Raw genomic sequence first — 15,485 nt, 5'->3', positions numbered from 1 at the left:
CCACACTTACAACCACTGCAGCATCCCCAAAATTCAAATACTTGGCAATTGGCTCCTATTCATGACGGTTAGGAGCATCCCGGGGGTCACGTGATCACTTTTTGCCACCTTCTAACAAGCAAAGTCAATGGGGAAGGCCGATTCATTTAACAACTCTTGATACTAACTTAACAACTGCGGCGATTTACTAAATGCTGTGGCAGGACAGGTCGTAAAATGGGGCAAAACTCACTGAACAAACATCTCTCGCTTAGTTACATAATTTGTTCGGGTTTCATTGTGGTCGTAAATTGAGGACTACTTGTACTAAAGACTTTCTGCAGTCAACCAGCTGTTTGTTTGTTTCTTTTTTTATATATAGGACCTGCTGATACCAACATAAGGCAAAGGGTATTTTCTATTGCAGGGCTCTCCAACCTGGGCAACTTTAAGCCTGGCGGACTTCAACTCCCAGAATTCCCCAGCCAGCAATGCTGGCTGGGGAATTCTGGGAGTTGAAGTCCGCCAGGCTTAAAGTTGCCCAGGTTGGAGAGCCCTATTCTATTGAGAAACAACTGCAGCTGGATCCAGGGCCTGTGGTGGATCCATCCATCCTTTTATTAGCCTTCCCGGGCAGCGATAGCAGAGAAGGAAGCCAGGCCGGTCTTCAGGTCTCTCCAATTCTGACGGAAAGCCTCATTTGCATTTTTTTTTTTTACAAACGAACGACGGAGATTACCGAAAGGTGGGGGGAACCCGAGCCCCAGGGATTACTTAGTCACGGTGGAGCTTCCCCCCCCACCCGTCCGCCGCCGCCGCCACCTGCTGCCCGAGGATTTCCGAAGGCAAGCCTCTCTCCCTCTCTCTCCACCGCCCTCCCCTCTCCCGCCCATCCGCCGGCTCGCTCCCTCGCTCCGGACTCTCCACCGCTGGCGCATTGACCACGTGCGCTCCGCAACGCGTCATTCTCCCTATGTAAACAAGGGGGCGGCGCTATGCTAATCCAGATCCCGCTCTTTCTCGAAAGTCAATCGGGATTCCCAGTTCGGGTGTCCTCGGGAAGGGTATGGATCTGGGGAGAGAAAGTGGATCGTGGCGGGCGATTAATAAAACTTCCTCCCAATAAATCACTCTTGTCTGTCTTTCTTTCTCTCTCTCTTCTTCCCGCGCCTGGGCTTTTATAGCGCGCAGTCCAAAGGAAAGAGACGGGGAGGCTGCTGGGCTGGCGGCCGGGAAGGGCGCGTCGGGTCCCGTCCCGTCCCGTCTCACCTCTTCAGGATCCTGCGGCCAGCCGCAAATCCTCCGCTTTGCCAAGCCCGCCCTGGGATCGCCCTGAAGCAAAATCCCGGCGGCGGCAGCGGCGAAGCAATGCAGCAAACGGCGCTCCTGCGGCCGGTGGTGCTGCCGGCGGCGAGGACGCGCTTGGCCGGCTCGCTCTAAGCGTCCCCCCCTCCCCTCCCCTCCCCTCCCCACACACTCACAACTCGGGCTTGAGAGATGCCAACCCGGGCAACCCACGTGCTGCTGTTGAGAGCCACCGCCGGCTCGGCGCGTCGCTTCGTCTTCTTCTTCTTCTCCGCCGCGTTGCGTTTGCTGCCGTTTGGTGCCGGCTTTGAGCGGCTGGTTTTTTTTGCCCTGCCGGGGCTGGAAGCGATCGCCGTTGAGTCCTCGCAGCGATCGGCTGCTTTGCCTTCCGCCCAGCGGACTTATGGCAACAGCCGGCGACGTGGTTGGCGCGGTCGTCCCGAGATGGTCGCAGAGTTACCGGCTCATCGAGAGGTCGAGATCGCCAATCTGACAACGCCGGGAGTCGGGGAGCATCTGGAGGGAGACCTTCTTCTTCTTCTTTTTTTTCTTCTTTTTTGCAAGGTCACCGGAGAAGAGAAGGAGAAGGAGAAAAGGGCTGGCGCTCTTCGCACCGCTTTGCCTTTGCCTTACTCGGGCTGCCTGGATTGCGGTGCTTTGCAGCCGGCATCCTAAGGCGGGAAGGGCTCCAGATCCGCCGCCATCGAGGGACAGCCGAGGGAAAGTTGGGCGCCTCTGCAGCGCCTGCAAACGCGGCGGCAGAAGGTTTCTCTTGGCCGGCAGAAGGATCGGCGGCTCTAAGCGGCGGGCGAGCTTCTCCCGGGATCATCCCAGCTTAGGAAATCTCTCGCGGGGTGCAGCCCCGTAAGGGTGGGGAAAGTGGGGAGAGGCGTCCTGCCAATCTTGGGAAGGAGCGCGGCCCCCGCTTCCTAGACAGAAAAGGGGAGGGAGGAACGAACGAACGCGGCGATGGCTCCGGGGACGCCACGGAAGAGCGGGGGTCCTTTCCCCGCGTGGCGCGGCGCGGCTCCCCGGGAGACTAAAGCGGCGGAGGCGACGGCGCGGACTCCGTGCCCGAAGAAGGCGCTTTGAACGGTCGTTCCGCCGGGAGTGGACGGGACGCTGCCCGAGTGACAAAAGTTTGGGCGAGTCTCCCTGTTATTTTTATTTTTATTTTTATTTTTAAAAGGGAGCCTCCCATAATAAGTTCGCGGATCCCTTCCCCCGGAGCAGCCCTTTGGACTCGTGGACTCGGAGCCGAGACAAGCCGCCCGATCATGCCCGGGGGGGAGCCCGATCGCGCCGCACCTCTCGCCCTGCAGGGTTAGCGCTCCTGAAGGCGACCTCGCCTCTGCCCCCCCCCCACCACCCGCAGGGCTGCGAGCGGCAATGGAAGGGCGCCGGGACAGCCGCGCGTTGCGGAGGCGGCTTTGAAAGTTGGGCGCGCCCGTCCCTTTTCTCGGCCGCCCGCGCCCCCGAGAGGAGCGCCCGAGGGGGAAGGGTGGGGAGGGGAGGGGAGGGGAGGAGAGGAGATCGGCCGGTTGAGAGGCCTCGTCTGCCGCTGCCCAGGATGGGAGACGGATTGCCGGAGCCGGCCCGAGCTGCCAAGCCTTCCCCCGCCGTGGCCGCCTGCTCCGAGGCAGAAGCGATCGAGGTCTTGGAGAGCGCGGAGGAGGGCTTTCCCGGCGCTGCAGAGGACGTAAGTGTCGATGGGGGTCGCTCGCCCCTCCGTGGGCTTCCAGCTCTGGAAAAGTGAACGCTAGCATCCCAGATAGGGAAGTTTGAGTTCTTTCTTCTTCTTCTTTTTTTTGAAATAGCAAGAGAAAGTCGGAAGATACTTCCCGGAATCTTTGTGGGTTTCCTGCGGCAGGTTGCCAGGGAAAAGTAGCCTCGCTGAATTCACGGTGGGAAAGTGTGCACACACAGGACCAGAGCTTTTTAGCCGGGGTGGGCAAGGGCTTTTTTTTCTTCCCCTCCTTTTTAATCTCTGGGACACTGAATAATAAATATAATGGCCAGGGGTGTTTCCTCCTCTTTTTAAGCATATTTTGGCTTTTCCGACCTGGGGCTTCTGAATATGTTGGACAGTACAACAATCATCCTGGGGATTATGGAAGTTGAAATCCTTTACAACCAGAGGCACCAGGTTAGGAAGAACTAGTTAAAAACAGATTGTGGATATTAATAGAATAGAATAGAATAGAATTTTTTATTGGCCAAGTGTGATTGGATACACAAGGAATTTGTCTTGGTGCATACAAGACAAATTCCTTGGTGTACATAAATGAAAGGATACATTCACCAAGAATCATAAGGTACAACACTTAATGATAGTCATAGGCAGTGGTGGGATTCAAATAATTTAACAACCGGTTCTCTGCCCTAATGATTTCTTCCAACAACCAGTTTGCCAAACTGCTCAGAAAGTTAACAACCGGTTCTCCCGAAGTGGTGCGAACTGGCTGAATCCCACCACTGGTCATAGGGTACAAATAAGGAATCAGGAAACAATCAATATCAATATAAATTATAAGGATACAAGCAACAAAGTTACAGTCATACAGGCATTTCTTGGTTTTATTTATGAGGCTTAAGAAGCACTTTTTAAATTGAATGTATCTTTCTTCTCAAATGCTTGTTACTAACAGCAGCCTAAAATAGACAGCCAAGTGTTTCTCAAACGAGGCAACTTTCAGAGAGCTCCCCTGTCAGCACTGAGTTGCTGAAAATTCATTGATTGGGAAATAACGGTCTGGGCCATAGAAAGATAGACTGGCTGCAGGAGTGGCGGTTATAATTCAGCAGCTGAGTTAAAATTGAATGATCAAATGCAATGAAAAAGAACAGAATGTCGTTGCATCTCATATACTGTGGACCATTTTGGGCTCACACATGGCTCCTACTGAGCTGCACAACACGCTGGATGATCTTTGGCTTGCCCATCCCATCTCTTAGGCTCACTTACTTGTCTTGCAGGGTTGCTTTGAGGACCAAACAGGTTCCTTAAATTGCTCACTTAGAAAGAGTTCATAGAAAAACAGAATGGTAGCCTGACTAGGTGGCTCAGTGGCAAAGACACTGAGCTTGTCGATCGGAAAGGTCAGCAGTTTGGCGTTTCGAATCCCTAGTACAGGTCTCCTGCGTGAGCAGGGGGTTGGACTAGATGACCTCCAAGGTCCCTTCCAACTCTGTTACTGTTACTAGTGGTTGGCTTCATTCATCATGAAAATTCATAATTTGGTTTGGTTTTGGAGAGATCTGATATGTGAAGAACCCAACCATAACGATTTATTCCACAAAGCAGGGTTAAAACAAACATACTTTCATGTCATGTGTAAACCCTGCTGAATCAGTGGTTAAATCTAGACTACTGTTACTTTCTACTTCAGTGCTGGATAATTGCTTCAGGTTTATCACGCATAGCCACTGTGCCTCTCTGGCTGAATGACTGCCTCCTGTTGTACATTGCATTAATGTCCTTCCCTTAACTTACTCTGGTTGATAACATGAGAACATTAATATGTAACAGTATAATTTGAAAAGACTCCTGAAGCAAGTCCTGAATTCTTTAGAACACTGATTCTCAACTTTTTCTTCCCTGAGGGCTCCATTTAGATACCTTTTGTGGCCATGGAACCCCAAAACTTATGTCAATATTTAAATCATAACATTTTTTCAAGCCTTTGCAAATCCCCTGTGATGACATTGCACCCCCTCCCCCCACCAAGGGTCTGCGGACCACAGGTTGAGAACCACTCCTTTAGGGAATTCCCAATATAGTTGTATTGATTTCACCGCAAACCATAAGTGCAAACCACTATAACATGTGTGCAGTGACATCATGACGCAAACCTCACTCTTTCATACTTGTGTTCTGATATCAGTAGAGAAACCAAGGGGGCTGTGCCATGATGTGTGCTTTATCACTTCTCTCCCACAACATGTATGCCTGGGCTACAAATCCTCTCATCTCTGCCAGTTTATTTACTCCTTAGTTAATGTTAACATTGCTTAAAAGAAATGGCTTCTAGAATTTTTTGGTATTTTTTTATATTTTACTAGAAGAGTTCTTCACTCCTCCGAAAACAACAAAATACCTTATACCACCAGGCTTGAAATCCTGGGATTAGAAAACTTACAACTCCGTTGACTTCGACATGATCTGTGTTTAACACACAGAATACATTATACATTGTAAGCCGCCCTGAGTCTTCGGAGAAGGGCGGGGTATAAATGTAAACAAAAAAAAAAAAAGAATCATCTATTGCAATATCCTTCCTGTAAATGACTACTTCAGCTTCAATCGCAATATTACAAGAGCAAAAAATAGATTCAAGCTTAATGTCAACCGCTTCAAACTTGATTGCAGAAAATATGACTTCTGCAACAGAGTTGTTAATGCTTGGAACTCATTACCTGACTCCATAGTCTCTACTCAAAATCCCAAAATCTTCAATCAAAAACTGTCTACTATTGACCTCACCCCATTCCTAAGAGGTCTATAAGGGGCGTGCATAAGAGCACAAAAGTGCCTACCGTTCCTGTCCTATTGTTCCCTTTATTATATCAAATTAATATAGCTAATACATATTCTTTACATATATATATATATATATATATATATATATATATATATATATATATATATATATATATATATATATATTCTTCATGATATGTTTTTTTACTTATGACAATGTTTATGTATACTGTTATGACAAAATTAAATAAATAAATAAAAATTTCTGAAAACCCCTTGCCAAAACTACATTTATCTGAAGCCCCAGAGCCTGTTTAGAATGTGTCCGTATGCATGTTCATTAACTGTGACGTTGTGCGTTAAATGTGAACTTCCAATCTTACTAAGCAGCCTAACTTAGTTTTAAGCCTTAATCTCTAAAGATTCTTAAACAGAGAACCTTAGTATTTAACCAAGTATGGCATCTTTCTTTGTGGATGTATGCATCCCCCTTCATCTCCACAACTGTCTTCTGGAAGATTTAAAGCTGTCCCGTTTTTGCTCTTAACCCATTGTTGTTGCAAGATGAATTGCTAAGAGGTCCCAAGGATGGTCCGCACATACATTTAAGCATCTGTACAATGAATTGCCTTATTCCGAGGAGCAATTCTGTGGATGTTCATTCTGGCAGGACTCTAAAGAAGACCCTTTCTTTTCTGTACTATGTATTTCTGAAAACTGATTACTGGAAAAACAAGCCAAGTATTTATACACTTGGTGATTCCATTCTGCTTCTCCATAGGGGAATCCGTGTGAACCTTCCTCTGGTTTCACTCTGTGCGGGATGTGCAAAACTCTCCAAGCGCCTCAAAAAATTCTTCATGAATTTTTAAGAAATGGGCTACATCAGAAGATTCAAGGAAGTTTATTCTGTCTGAATGGGGCACCACTACAGTTCTTTGGAATTGCTTTTTTTTTCCTCCCTTTTTCTTTTTCTGGCAATGTGCAGCCGGTTTGGTATGGGTTATAGGGCAGGGCTGTGAAGTCTGTGAACTCTGAAGACTCCCACAGTTCCCAAACCTGTTTTCTGTAGATTCTAGACTTTTTTAAAAAAAAAATTTAACAGGATTGCCAGAAGTTCACACCATAGTAGCATGGAAGCAATAGTCTAAGGCTAAAATGGCTTGGCGTGGTTAAAAAACAACAACAACCAACTAATCAGAGTTCTCCAAACTGAAAGAAAAACCTTTTGGAAAATAAATCTCAGCTCTCCTGTGCAAATTATATAGCTGTCCATTTTGCATAAGCCCCCTGTCTCAATAGCTGGGTTTCTCACCCAGTTCATGTCTGCTCCTCAGGTGCACTAAACAGGTAAGAGGGGTCTTTAATCTAACAGACGTTGTAATCAGTGGTGCGATTCAGTGAGTTTGCACCACTTCGGGAGAACCAGTTGTTAACTTTCTGAACAGTTTGGCAAACTAGTTGTTGGAAGAAATCATTAGGGCAGAGAACCGGTTGTTAAATTACTTGAATCCCACCACTGGTTGTAATCCAGATATTTGGAAGGCATCGCATTAGGAAAAACTATTTTAGGGAATGGAGTCATCCTGAAACGCCAAGAGGCCCCTTTGCAAACTAAGAATCTCCCTGCCATTATCTGAAACAGAGGTTGGGGGGAGCTCAGCTGAGAAAATAATATGAATTTTTTTTTGTAAACCATGGTTCAAGTCCAGATCTGCTCTCCAAAAGAGTATGTGCACTAAACCCCATCCCTTGTTCATATATGAAACCAACTTGGCACATTAAACCAAACATTATCCAAATGTTTATAAGGTGTTTTGCTTGAGAGATGTTTTTGCAGTTCAAGAAATAAAGCATGGCCTGTTACGTGTTAAAGATATCTAGACCATAAAGACAGCCTCTAAAAGCCTTTTCTGATTTCGGGCCCTGCATGCTGATTGAAAAATTACGGGAGTTGCATTCTAGCCCATCAACACACGTGTTGGAGAAGACCAGGCTGTGGTGTAATCTTAAGGCAAACCTCAGCAGTTTAGTTTTAGGCTTGTATAACTGGTTGGACTGTTTCATGGAAGCAACTTCAGATTTATGGCATCCCCAAAGGGAAGCTGGAGTTTCTTTGTGAATAAACCCTGGCAACTTCAAAAGTTGCTAGGATTCCACAGATAGGAATCATGGCAGATTAGAAATGGGCTTAGAATGGGCAGTGCACACATGCAAAAGAATTCTCGTAGGATGCCAGGTAAAAACCAACAGCGAAATAAATATTTATGGATGTTGCTGACATAGGGTGAAATAGCACTCCATCAGGTATAATCTCCTATGTTCGGATGGAATCTCTTGGGCTTGGTTTGTTATCTTGGAGAGGCAACATCTCTGAACCCTTTGAAATCCTGGCTGATGGAACTTTGGAATTCCAGACCCAAGTCTCACTTCCCAGCCTATCTGGGAAAAAAACCCATGGAATGTAGGAATCCATTACAGGTTTTGGTGAAGCTTGTATGGGAATCATCTACATGACGACTCTCTGAACTACCGATTTGTTCATTCAGGATTGATATTTTTAGCTGTCATATGAGAAATACTCCTCTCACCCAAATCTCAACTAGACTGGGATGAGAATAGCTTGATCCAGGGGTGAAATCCAGCAGGTTCTGACAAGTTCTGTAGAACCGGTAGCAGAAATTTTAAACAGTTCGGAGAACCGGTAGTGGAAATTTTGAGTAGTTCAGAGAATCGGCAAATACCACCTCTGGCTGGCCCCAGAGTGGGGTGGGAATGGAGATTTTGCAATATCCTTCCCCCAGGAGTGTGGTGGGAAAGGGGATTTTACAGTATCCTTCCCCTGCCACGCCCACAGAACCGATAGTAAAAAAAAATGGATTTCACCACTGGCTTGAGCCTACAACAGACATCTTGAGTGATGACAATTGCGTAGACATTCAGCATCTGATCCCTTGAAGAAAGTAGTTGGTGAACTTTGCTAGTATTTTAAGTTAACCTCTGCCCAAGTGGCAGACAGAAAACCCCTATGCTGTTTCTTACCTTCTTCCTATCCATGCATCCCATTACTTCCTGCATTACAGAACCGTAGAGGGGGAAGGAACCAAGGTTCATCTTCTACTCCAACTGGGGGTCTGCAGCCACAGTTGCCAAGTCATCAGCCCCCTGCAGAGCAGCCTTTCCTGACCAGAACACAGGGCGACCCAAGCAAAGGGCAGAAGCAGGCCAGAAAGGTAGGTGCAGATCATGCCATAGATGGAGCTTAGTGTGAAAAAGCTCCTGTCTCCAGAGGATGATGGGGGGGGGTTTCACTCACTAAATGGAAAACACAATTATAAGGACATGGGGGAATCATGGAGAAGGTTGGGTAAAAGTGCCATAACAAACTGAGTTAAAACTATTGTACAATACTCTGGGCCTGGCTCTGTTTACATTGCAATGTAAGGCAAGTTCATTTTTGCAAAGAGGAAGGTGAGTGTACGGGCCCAAAGTGAGTTTGATGGTGATGCATAGCAGTCACTGAACACTTTTTGCAGAGATGTGTTCATCTGTGGTCCCAGGGTGATTGGATTACACTCATGTGCAGCATTTTTCAGGGACAGTGCATTGCACTGAAACACCCCCCCCAATTTGTTTCTCATTCAATCTTAGCCCCAAGATCTTATATGCATCACGTGGTGGTGCAGTGATTAAAATGCAATATTGCAAAAGATCTTATATGGAGCCGTGGTGGTGCAGTGATTAGAATGCAATGTTGCAAGCTGACTCTGCCCACAGCCAGGAGTTTCGATCTTGACTGTCTCAAAGTTCACTCAGCCTTCTATCCTTCCGAAGTTGGTAAAAGAAGGACCCAGATGGTTGGGGGCCTTATCCAGACTTTGTAAGCCTCCCAGAGAGTGCTGTAAAACACCATGAAGCAATATATAAGTCTAAGTGCTATTGCTATATAATGGTTGTATTGGCATGACTCATATCCCACAGCTAAATGTCTGTGAGGGAGATGGGCGATTTTAAAAATAAAATAAATAAACGGTGGGGTTTTGCAACCAAGCTCAGCAAGCACCAAGGACCCCCACAGTTCAACCCTGAGCTACGCATAGTCTCTCCTATCAATAACCGAATTGCCATACGTTCAGCTAAATCCGCTTTCAGGCTTTGCACAACACACTGAACCAGACATTAATTATCAGTTGGGTATGCGCAAGTTCTATACTAAAGTTTGTGGCTGACAGTCTTGTGTGAATGCAGTCTTAAACAAGAATCCTGTCATCCCATACGGGGTGCTGAATATCTTGCATCTCCTGTGGCTAGATCCTGAAATATAAACAGCTAAATAAGCTGAGAGTTAGGGGTGAGTACATGGCAGCTAGGTTCAAGGATGGATTAAGATAGCCCTACTGAAGTTGATAGGATTTACTCCTAAGTACAAGTTCGCAGGAGTAAATCTCCCAGATTTCTGCTTCTCTTGCTGGCACTTTTATTGATTGGTATTTTTATTTATAGAAAGATTTCTTGCTGCACTTCTAATGTGGGTACATCGCTCAAAGTGGCTGAGTCTCTGCAGGCAAAAGAACCCACAAGTGGCCCAAAGGATGGGAGGATTATTACCATAATCGCATAGCAGGTTAACATTTCAGAAAGATCACTTCAAAGATTACAGGAATAAACTTCAACTGATAGGAACAAGGGCCACAAAGCATGATGAGGCGTCATCTTCGTTGCCTTGCCATTTCTTTCATTTTTTCTTCGCCTGTGAAAGCAGTTTCTGGATTTTTCCCCCCTCACATCCTCAGGGAGCTTGAGAACAACTTCTGAATTTCTCTTGATATTTCTGAGCTCACTTTTTTGACTGAGCTGCTACAAGTGGCTACTGCTGCTGTGGAGGTGGTATTCAGCCGGTTCGGACTGGTTCGGGAAAACTGGTAGCAGACATTTTGAGTAGTTCAGAGAACTGGCAAATCACACCACCAGTTGGCCCCTCCCACCCCACCCTGCCCCATCCCACCCTATATATCTTGCCTTCGCCATGTGGCCCATATCCACTAATCTATTACAATAATAATAGATCACAACAACAATAATAATAAACATAATAATAATAATAATAGTAATAAATAATAATAAATAATAATAATAAACATAATAGATCACAACCTAATCTCCGCACCTTGCCTCCGGACCTAGCCCGCTCTGCTCACCAAAAGTAAGTATGCTATCAGCTCACCCTTTGTCTCAGGTCGGGGCCCAGGGATGCGCCATTCCCTGGCTCCAGCCTTGCCCCAGAGCTTCCTCCTGCATGCCGCTGCCCTGTCTGGCCTCAAACTACAGCCGCCCTGGCCAAAGCAATTTATTTGGCCTGTGGCCTGCCAGGCTAAGCCGATGGGCCATAGGTGTGTGTGTGTGTGTGTGTGGCATGGGCGCAGGAGGACCGAAGTGGTTTGGGAATGGACCGGATGGTTTTTCTTACCTGCAAGAAGTCGCATCCAGAAAGTGCTGCAGCGGAGATCTTGCAGCCGCTTCTTCCATCCCTTGCTTGGTTGCTCGCGGAGACACTCAATGTGCTCTCCGGGTCAGCAGCTGCTTCTCTCCGCTGCTGCTCTTGCTAGGAGACTGTCTTGTGCAATTTAGCAGATATGAGCTGCCACTTTCCTCTAAGTCCGATCCAGAAAGCGCTGCGGCTGAGAGAAACAGCATTCAACATGGCTGCTGCTTCTCTGTGCCATAGCGCTGTCAGGATGGGACTTAGAGGAAAGCGGAGGCTCACAGCTGCTAAATTGCACAAGACGCTCTCCCAGCAGTGCGGAGAGAAGCAGCCGCTGCCCCAGAGAGCAGAGATGGAGGGGAGCAGACCCCAAAAGGCTGCTCAGTCAAGCCAAGCTGTGTGGTGGAAGCCACACATGCACACGCTCACATTTTCGACAAACTGGTGGTGAAATTATTTGAAACCTACCACTGGGCTGCACCCCTTTTGAAACCTCCTTGGCAACTTATATCTCCTTTCGATGGCTTCCCTGGGATCTAACTGAAATCTAGGAAGCCAGGAAGGCTGCTGACTGCTAGAGAGATGGCTGTACAGTCAAGGTGCTTTTTCAAAAGGCAACTGGACTTTGTTTTTCCTTGAAGACCTTTCACTTCACATCCAAGAAGCTCCTTCAGTTCTGACTGAATGATGGAGGATGGAAGGATTTATCCACCTACCAGTCAGAACTGAAGGAACTTCTTGGATGAGAAGCGAAAGGTCTTCAAGGAAAAACAAAGTCCAGTTGCCTTTTGAAAAAGCACCTTTGGGACAACCATGACCGAGATGGCTGAGAGACTCTTCATAGATTTATTTATTTATTACACATTTATTCATACGCCGTTAGTCCACCTTGTAACTAAATAAACTGCAAGAAAGTAGCATCCCAGCCATGAGAGACTGTGCAAAATGATCTTCTCCTTTAAAAAATATTGAAAGCAAGTTCTCTTTCATTATATTAAGTAAGATCTGATAGAAAATTCAGAGGACGATTATTTGCATGTAATAACCTCTAGCTGAGGGAGCAAAATAAGTGACTTTAGATCCTTGCAGTAGTTCAGAAAGTTGTACTTTTTTTTTTCTAATTTGAATTTATATCCCGCCCTTCTCCGAAGACTCAGGGCGGCTTACACTGTGTTAAGCAATAGTCTTCATTCTATTTGTATATTTATATACAAAGTCAACTTTTATTCCCCCCAACAATCAGGGTCCTCATTTTACCTACCTTATAAAAGATGGAAGGCTGAGTCAACCTTGGGCCTGGTGGGACTTGAACTTGCAGTAATTGCAAGCAGCTGTGTTAATAACAGACAGACTTAGTCTGCTGAGCCACCAGAGGCCCTATTGCTGTGCTTGGCTAAGGTTGTCGTTTAGAGAGCAGTAACATAAAGCATTTAATAATAAGGCATGAAAGACCCCAGAGCCCAGCGGTGCTTCCAAATTTTTCAAGACACACAATGCATCCTTGAGAGCAAGAAGCCGATCGTCTCCTGTTCTAGGCTTACATTAGTTAAGAGAAGGAAGGTTTGGGTGATGGTTGAATTCCCCCCACCACCACCACCACCGGTCTGTTTCTCTGCAAGACTGAGATCCGGGTTGGTCCAGAATTTCAGATTTCCCAGGAATATATGGTGATTACAGGAGGATTGTCTACACAGTCCCAGTGGAAGTATCAGATTCCTTAACTCTTGTACCCATCCTTAATATTTAAAGACATTTGACTTGCTGGATTTCTTTCCCAGGGAGTAATCATAAGCCTGGTATTATTACCTGGGAAAGCTGTGTTTAACAATACATGTAATTAGAGAGAAGAAGCTGCATTTAATATTACACAAGAGACCGGAACCAGCCTTTCAGAAGTAAACCGGCTTTTAACCCTCCCTAATTATAGCTCCTTGAATGTCTAGCATTTAAAGTGTCTCCAATCTTGTGTTTTGTTTTGTTTTTTTTGAACTCCCTCTTGCAATCACTGGGCTAGCCTCGGTGGGTATGTTCCTTTTCCGCTGCAGAGACATTAAAAGCCACGTTAGAATAGCAGGATGAAATCTGCAACAACTTCCTCGCTGGAGCCGATCCACGACTAAAGGGGAAAAAAATAAACAGTTTTTGGAATGTTTGACAGGTTCTTGCCGGCCAAAAATCATCCGGTGAAGGTTTTGTAGCAAATTAAAGATTGCCTTCCATTAAAGGCTGTCAAAGGCCCAGCCTCAGAGGCTGGTTGACCCTGAGAGCAGCCGGATTCTGTGGGAGAGGCCCGGAGGATGTTCTGTCAGTAGCAGCATCTTTTGATTAGTATTCTGCTTCGGTCTTTTTTTTTTTCCTGGCAAAAATAAGAGATTGCAGCCTGGCTTTGTGCGGGCTTTCCTCTCTGCCTCTTTCCTAACATCTTCCCATAAAGGACCGAATCCCTTTTCCATCAGAGGGATTTCACTGCTGAATCAAATGCTTTTCAGGATTAGAAAGATCGGTCTATGGGAAATATACAGATAGTCAGCGGTGGGCTTCAAATAATTTAACAACCGGTTCTCTGCCCTAATGATTTCTTCCAACAACCAGTTCACCAAACGGCTCAGAAAGTTAACAACCGGTTCTCCCGAAGTGGTGCGAACTGGCTGAATCCCACCACTGCATATAGTCCTCGACTTACAACAGTTGATTTAGTGACTGTTCGCAGTTATGACGGCGCTGAAAAAAGTGACAAGGCCATTTTTCTCGCTTATGACCGTTGCAGCATCCCCAAGGTCACGTGATTGATAAGTGGTTCATATTCATGACGGTTGCAGTGTCCCAGGGCTACCTGATAGCCTTTTGCAACCTTTAGACTAGCAAAGCCAGATTCACGTAACAGCCGCGTTATTACTAATTTAATAAGCGCAGTGATTCACTTCACAAACGTGGCCAGAAGAGTCGTAAAATGGGGGAAAACTCACTTCACGATTTTCTCACTTAGCAACATAAATTTTGGGCTCAACTGTGGTCGTAAGTCGAGGACCACCTATATTCTGGATGCAAATGAGCCTTGCCCTGTGAGTGTCCAAATGAGAGTTCCAGGGTGGAGATTTGCTGGGCTGCAGGACAACCTTGGGATGTGGGAAGCAGAGGTGGGTTTCAGCAGGTTCTGACCAGTTCTGGAGAACCGGTAGTAGAAATTTTGAATAGTTCGAAGAACCGGTAGTAAAAATTCTGACTGGTCCCACCCCCATCTATTCTCTGCCTCCAGAGTCCCAGCTGATCGGGAGGAAATGGGGATTTTGCAATAACTTTCCCCTGGAGTGGGGTGGGAATGGAGATTTGACGGTATCCTTCCCCTGCCACGCCCACCAAGCCACACCCACAGAACTGGTAGTAAAAAATTTTTGAAACCCACCACTGGTGTGAAGTAGTAAAGAAGAAAAAAGAACACTAGAATAGTGCAAGCAGGCAGCACTTTTTACGAGGTAGTGACGGATCCTTCTTCACACTTGGAACTCGCGCTTGCAAAGTTGGCCTGTCACATCTGTAAAAAGTGAGATTGCCCTTCATGAATTCGGCTGGTCTTTTGCATTGGAGCACTGGATGATAGTTAAACTGGGTTAAAACCAGAGCTCTTTCGAGGGCAAAGCTTGTGCTCTGCCGTCAAGCAGTGGGCCCTCTCTCACGCGCTCCTTTCCGACTGTATTTGCAACCCACGGATCATGTGAACTCAGAGTCTGACATTCCCAGAGCCTAAGAATGATGAGTTCATTTATTCTATTATAGTCAGCAATTGGATCGTGCCAGAGGTCCATTATTGTTTATCCATTATTGATAAACATCTGACCTTCTGTTACTCTTCAGACAACCAGTTTGCGTGAGCAGCGCAGCTCAGCAGGAATTAAGTCCCACGAGGCTTCGATGTGACCCTCTTTCAGCTTCTGATTTGGGTCAGTGTGTGGGTGTGACCCGCCCATCTCTCTGCTTACTTGACAAGACACACCAGCGAAGCCTTTTTCAGGCTGATGCTCTCTGCATGTATTGGAAGTCCTGGAAGTGGCATTTGCAAGGTTGAAGAAAAGGGGCCAAGCCTTTCCTAGACGGTTTAATCCCTGGTTGATAGAGTCTACATGGCAGCCAGGATTAGCATCCATAAATTTTATTGAAAAATAGCAGCTTTCTTGCATTTGCACTTGGGGCCTGCTTCCATGCATGTTAAATGTTGACAGTGTCATGTCTTCCAAGCCCTGA

At 46.4% G+C, this 15,485-nt stretch overlaps 1 protein-coding gene across 1 annotated transcript in view; it reads left to right on the top strand.

Annotated features, from left to right (window-relative positions):
• The first annotated feature begins 2,831 nt into the window (after positions 1-2,831).
• The window catches only part of RHBDL3 (rhomboid like 3), a 179,408-nt gene continuing 166,754 nt past the window's right edge, over positions 2,832-15,485 (top strand). Inside the window, exons 1-2 of the mRNA XM_058173517.1 lie at positions 2,832-2,983; positions 8,848-8,997. Coding sequence (XP_058029500.1) covers positions 2,855-2,983; positions 8,848-8,997 — 279 coding nt within the window. The 5' untranslated portion in view covers positions 2,832-2,854. The remainder of the gene's footprint in view (positions 2,984-8,847; positions 8,998-15,485) is intronic.

Source organism: Ahaetulla prasina, chromosome 2 (genome assembly GCF_028640845.1).
Source record: "Ahaetulla prasina isolate Xishuangbanna chromosome 2, ASM2864084v1, whole genome shotgun sequence".
Classification (NCBI taxonomy): domain Eukaryota; kingdom Metazoa; phylum Chordata; class Lepidosauria; order Squamata; family Colubridae; genus Ahaetulla; species Ahaetulla prasina.
Note: the sequence above shows the minus strand (reverse complement) of the source record. Positions and strands in the feature narration are given on the sequence as shown.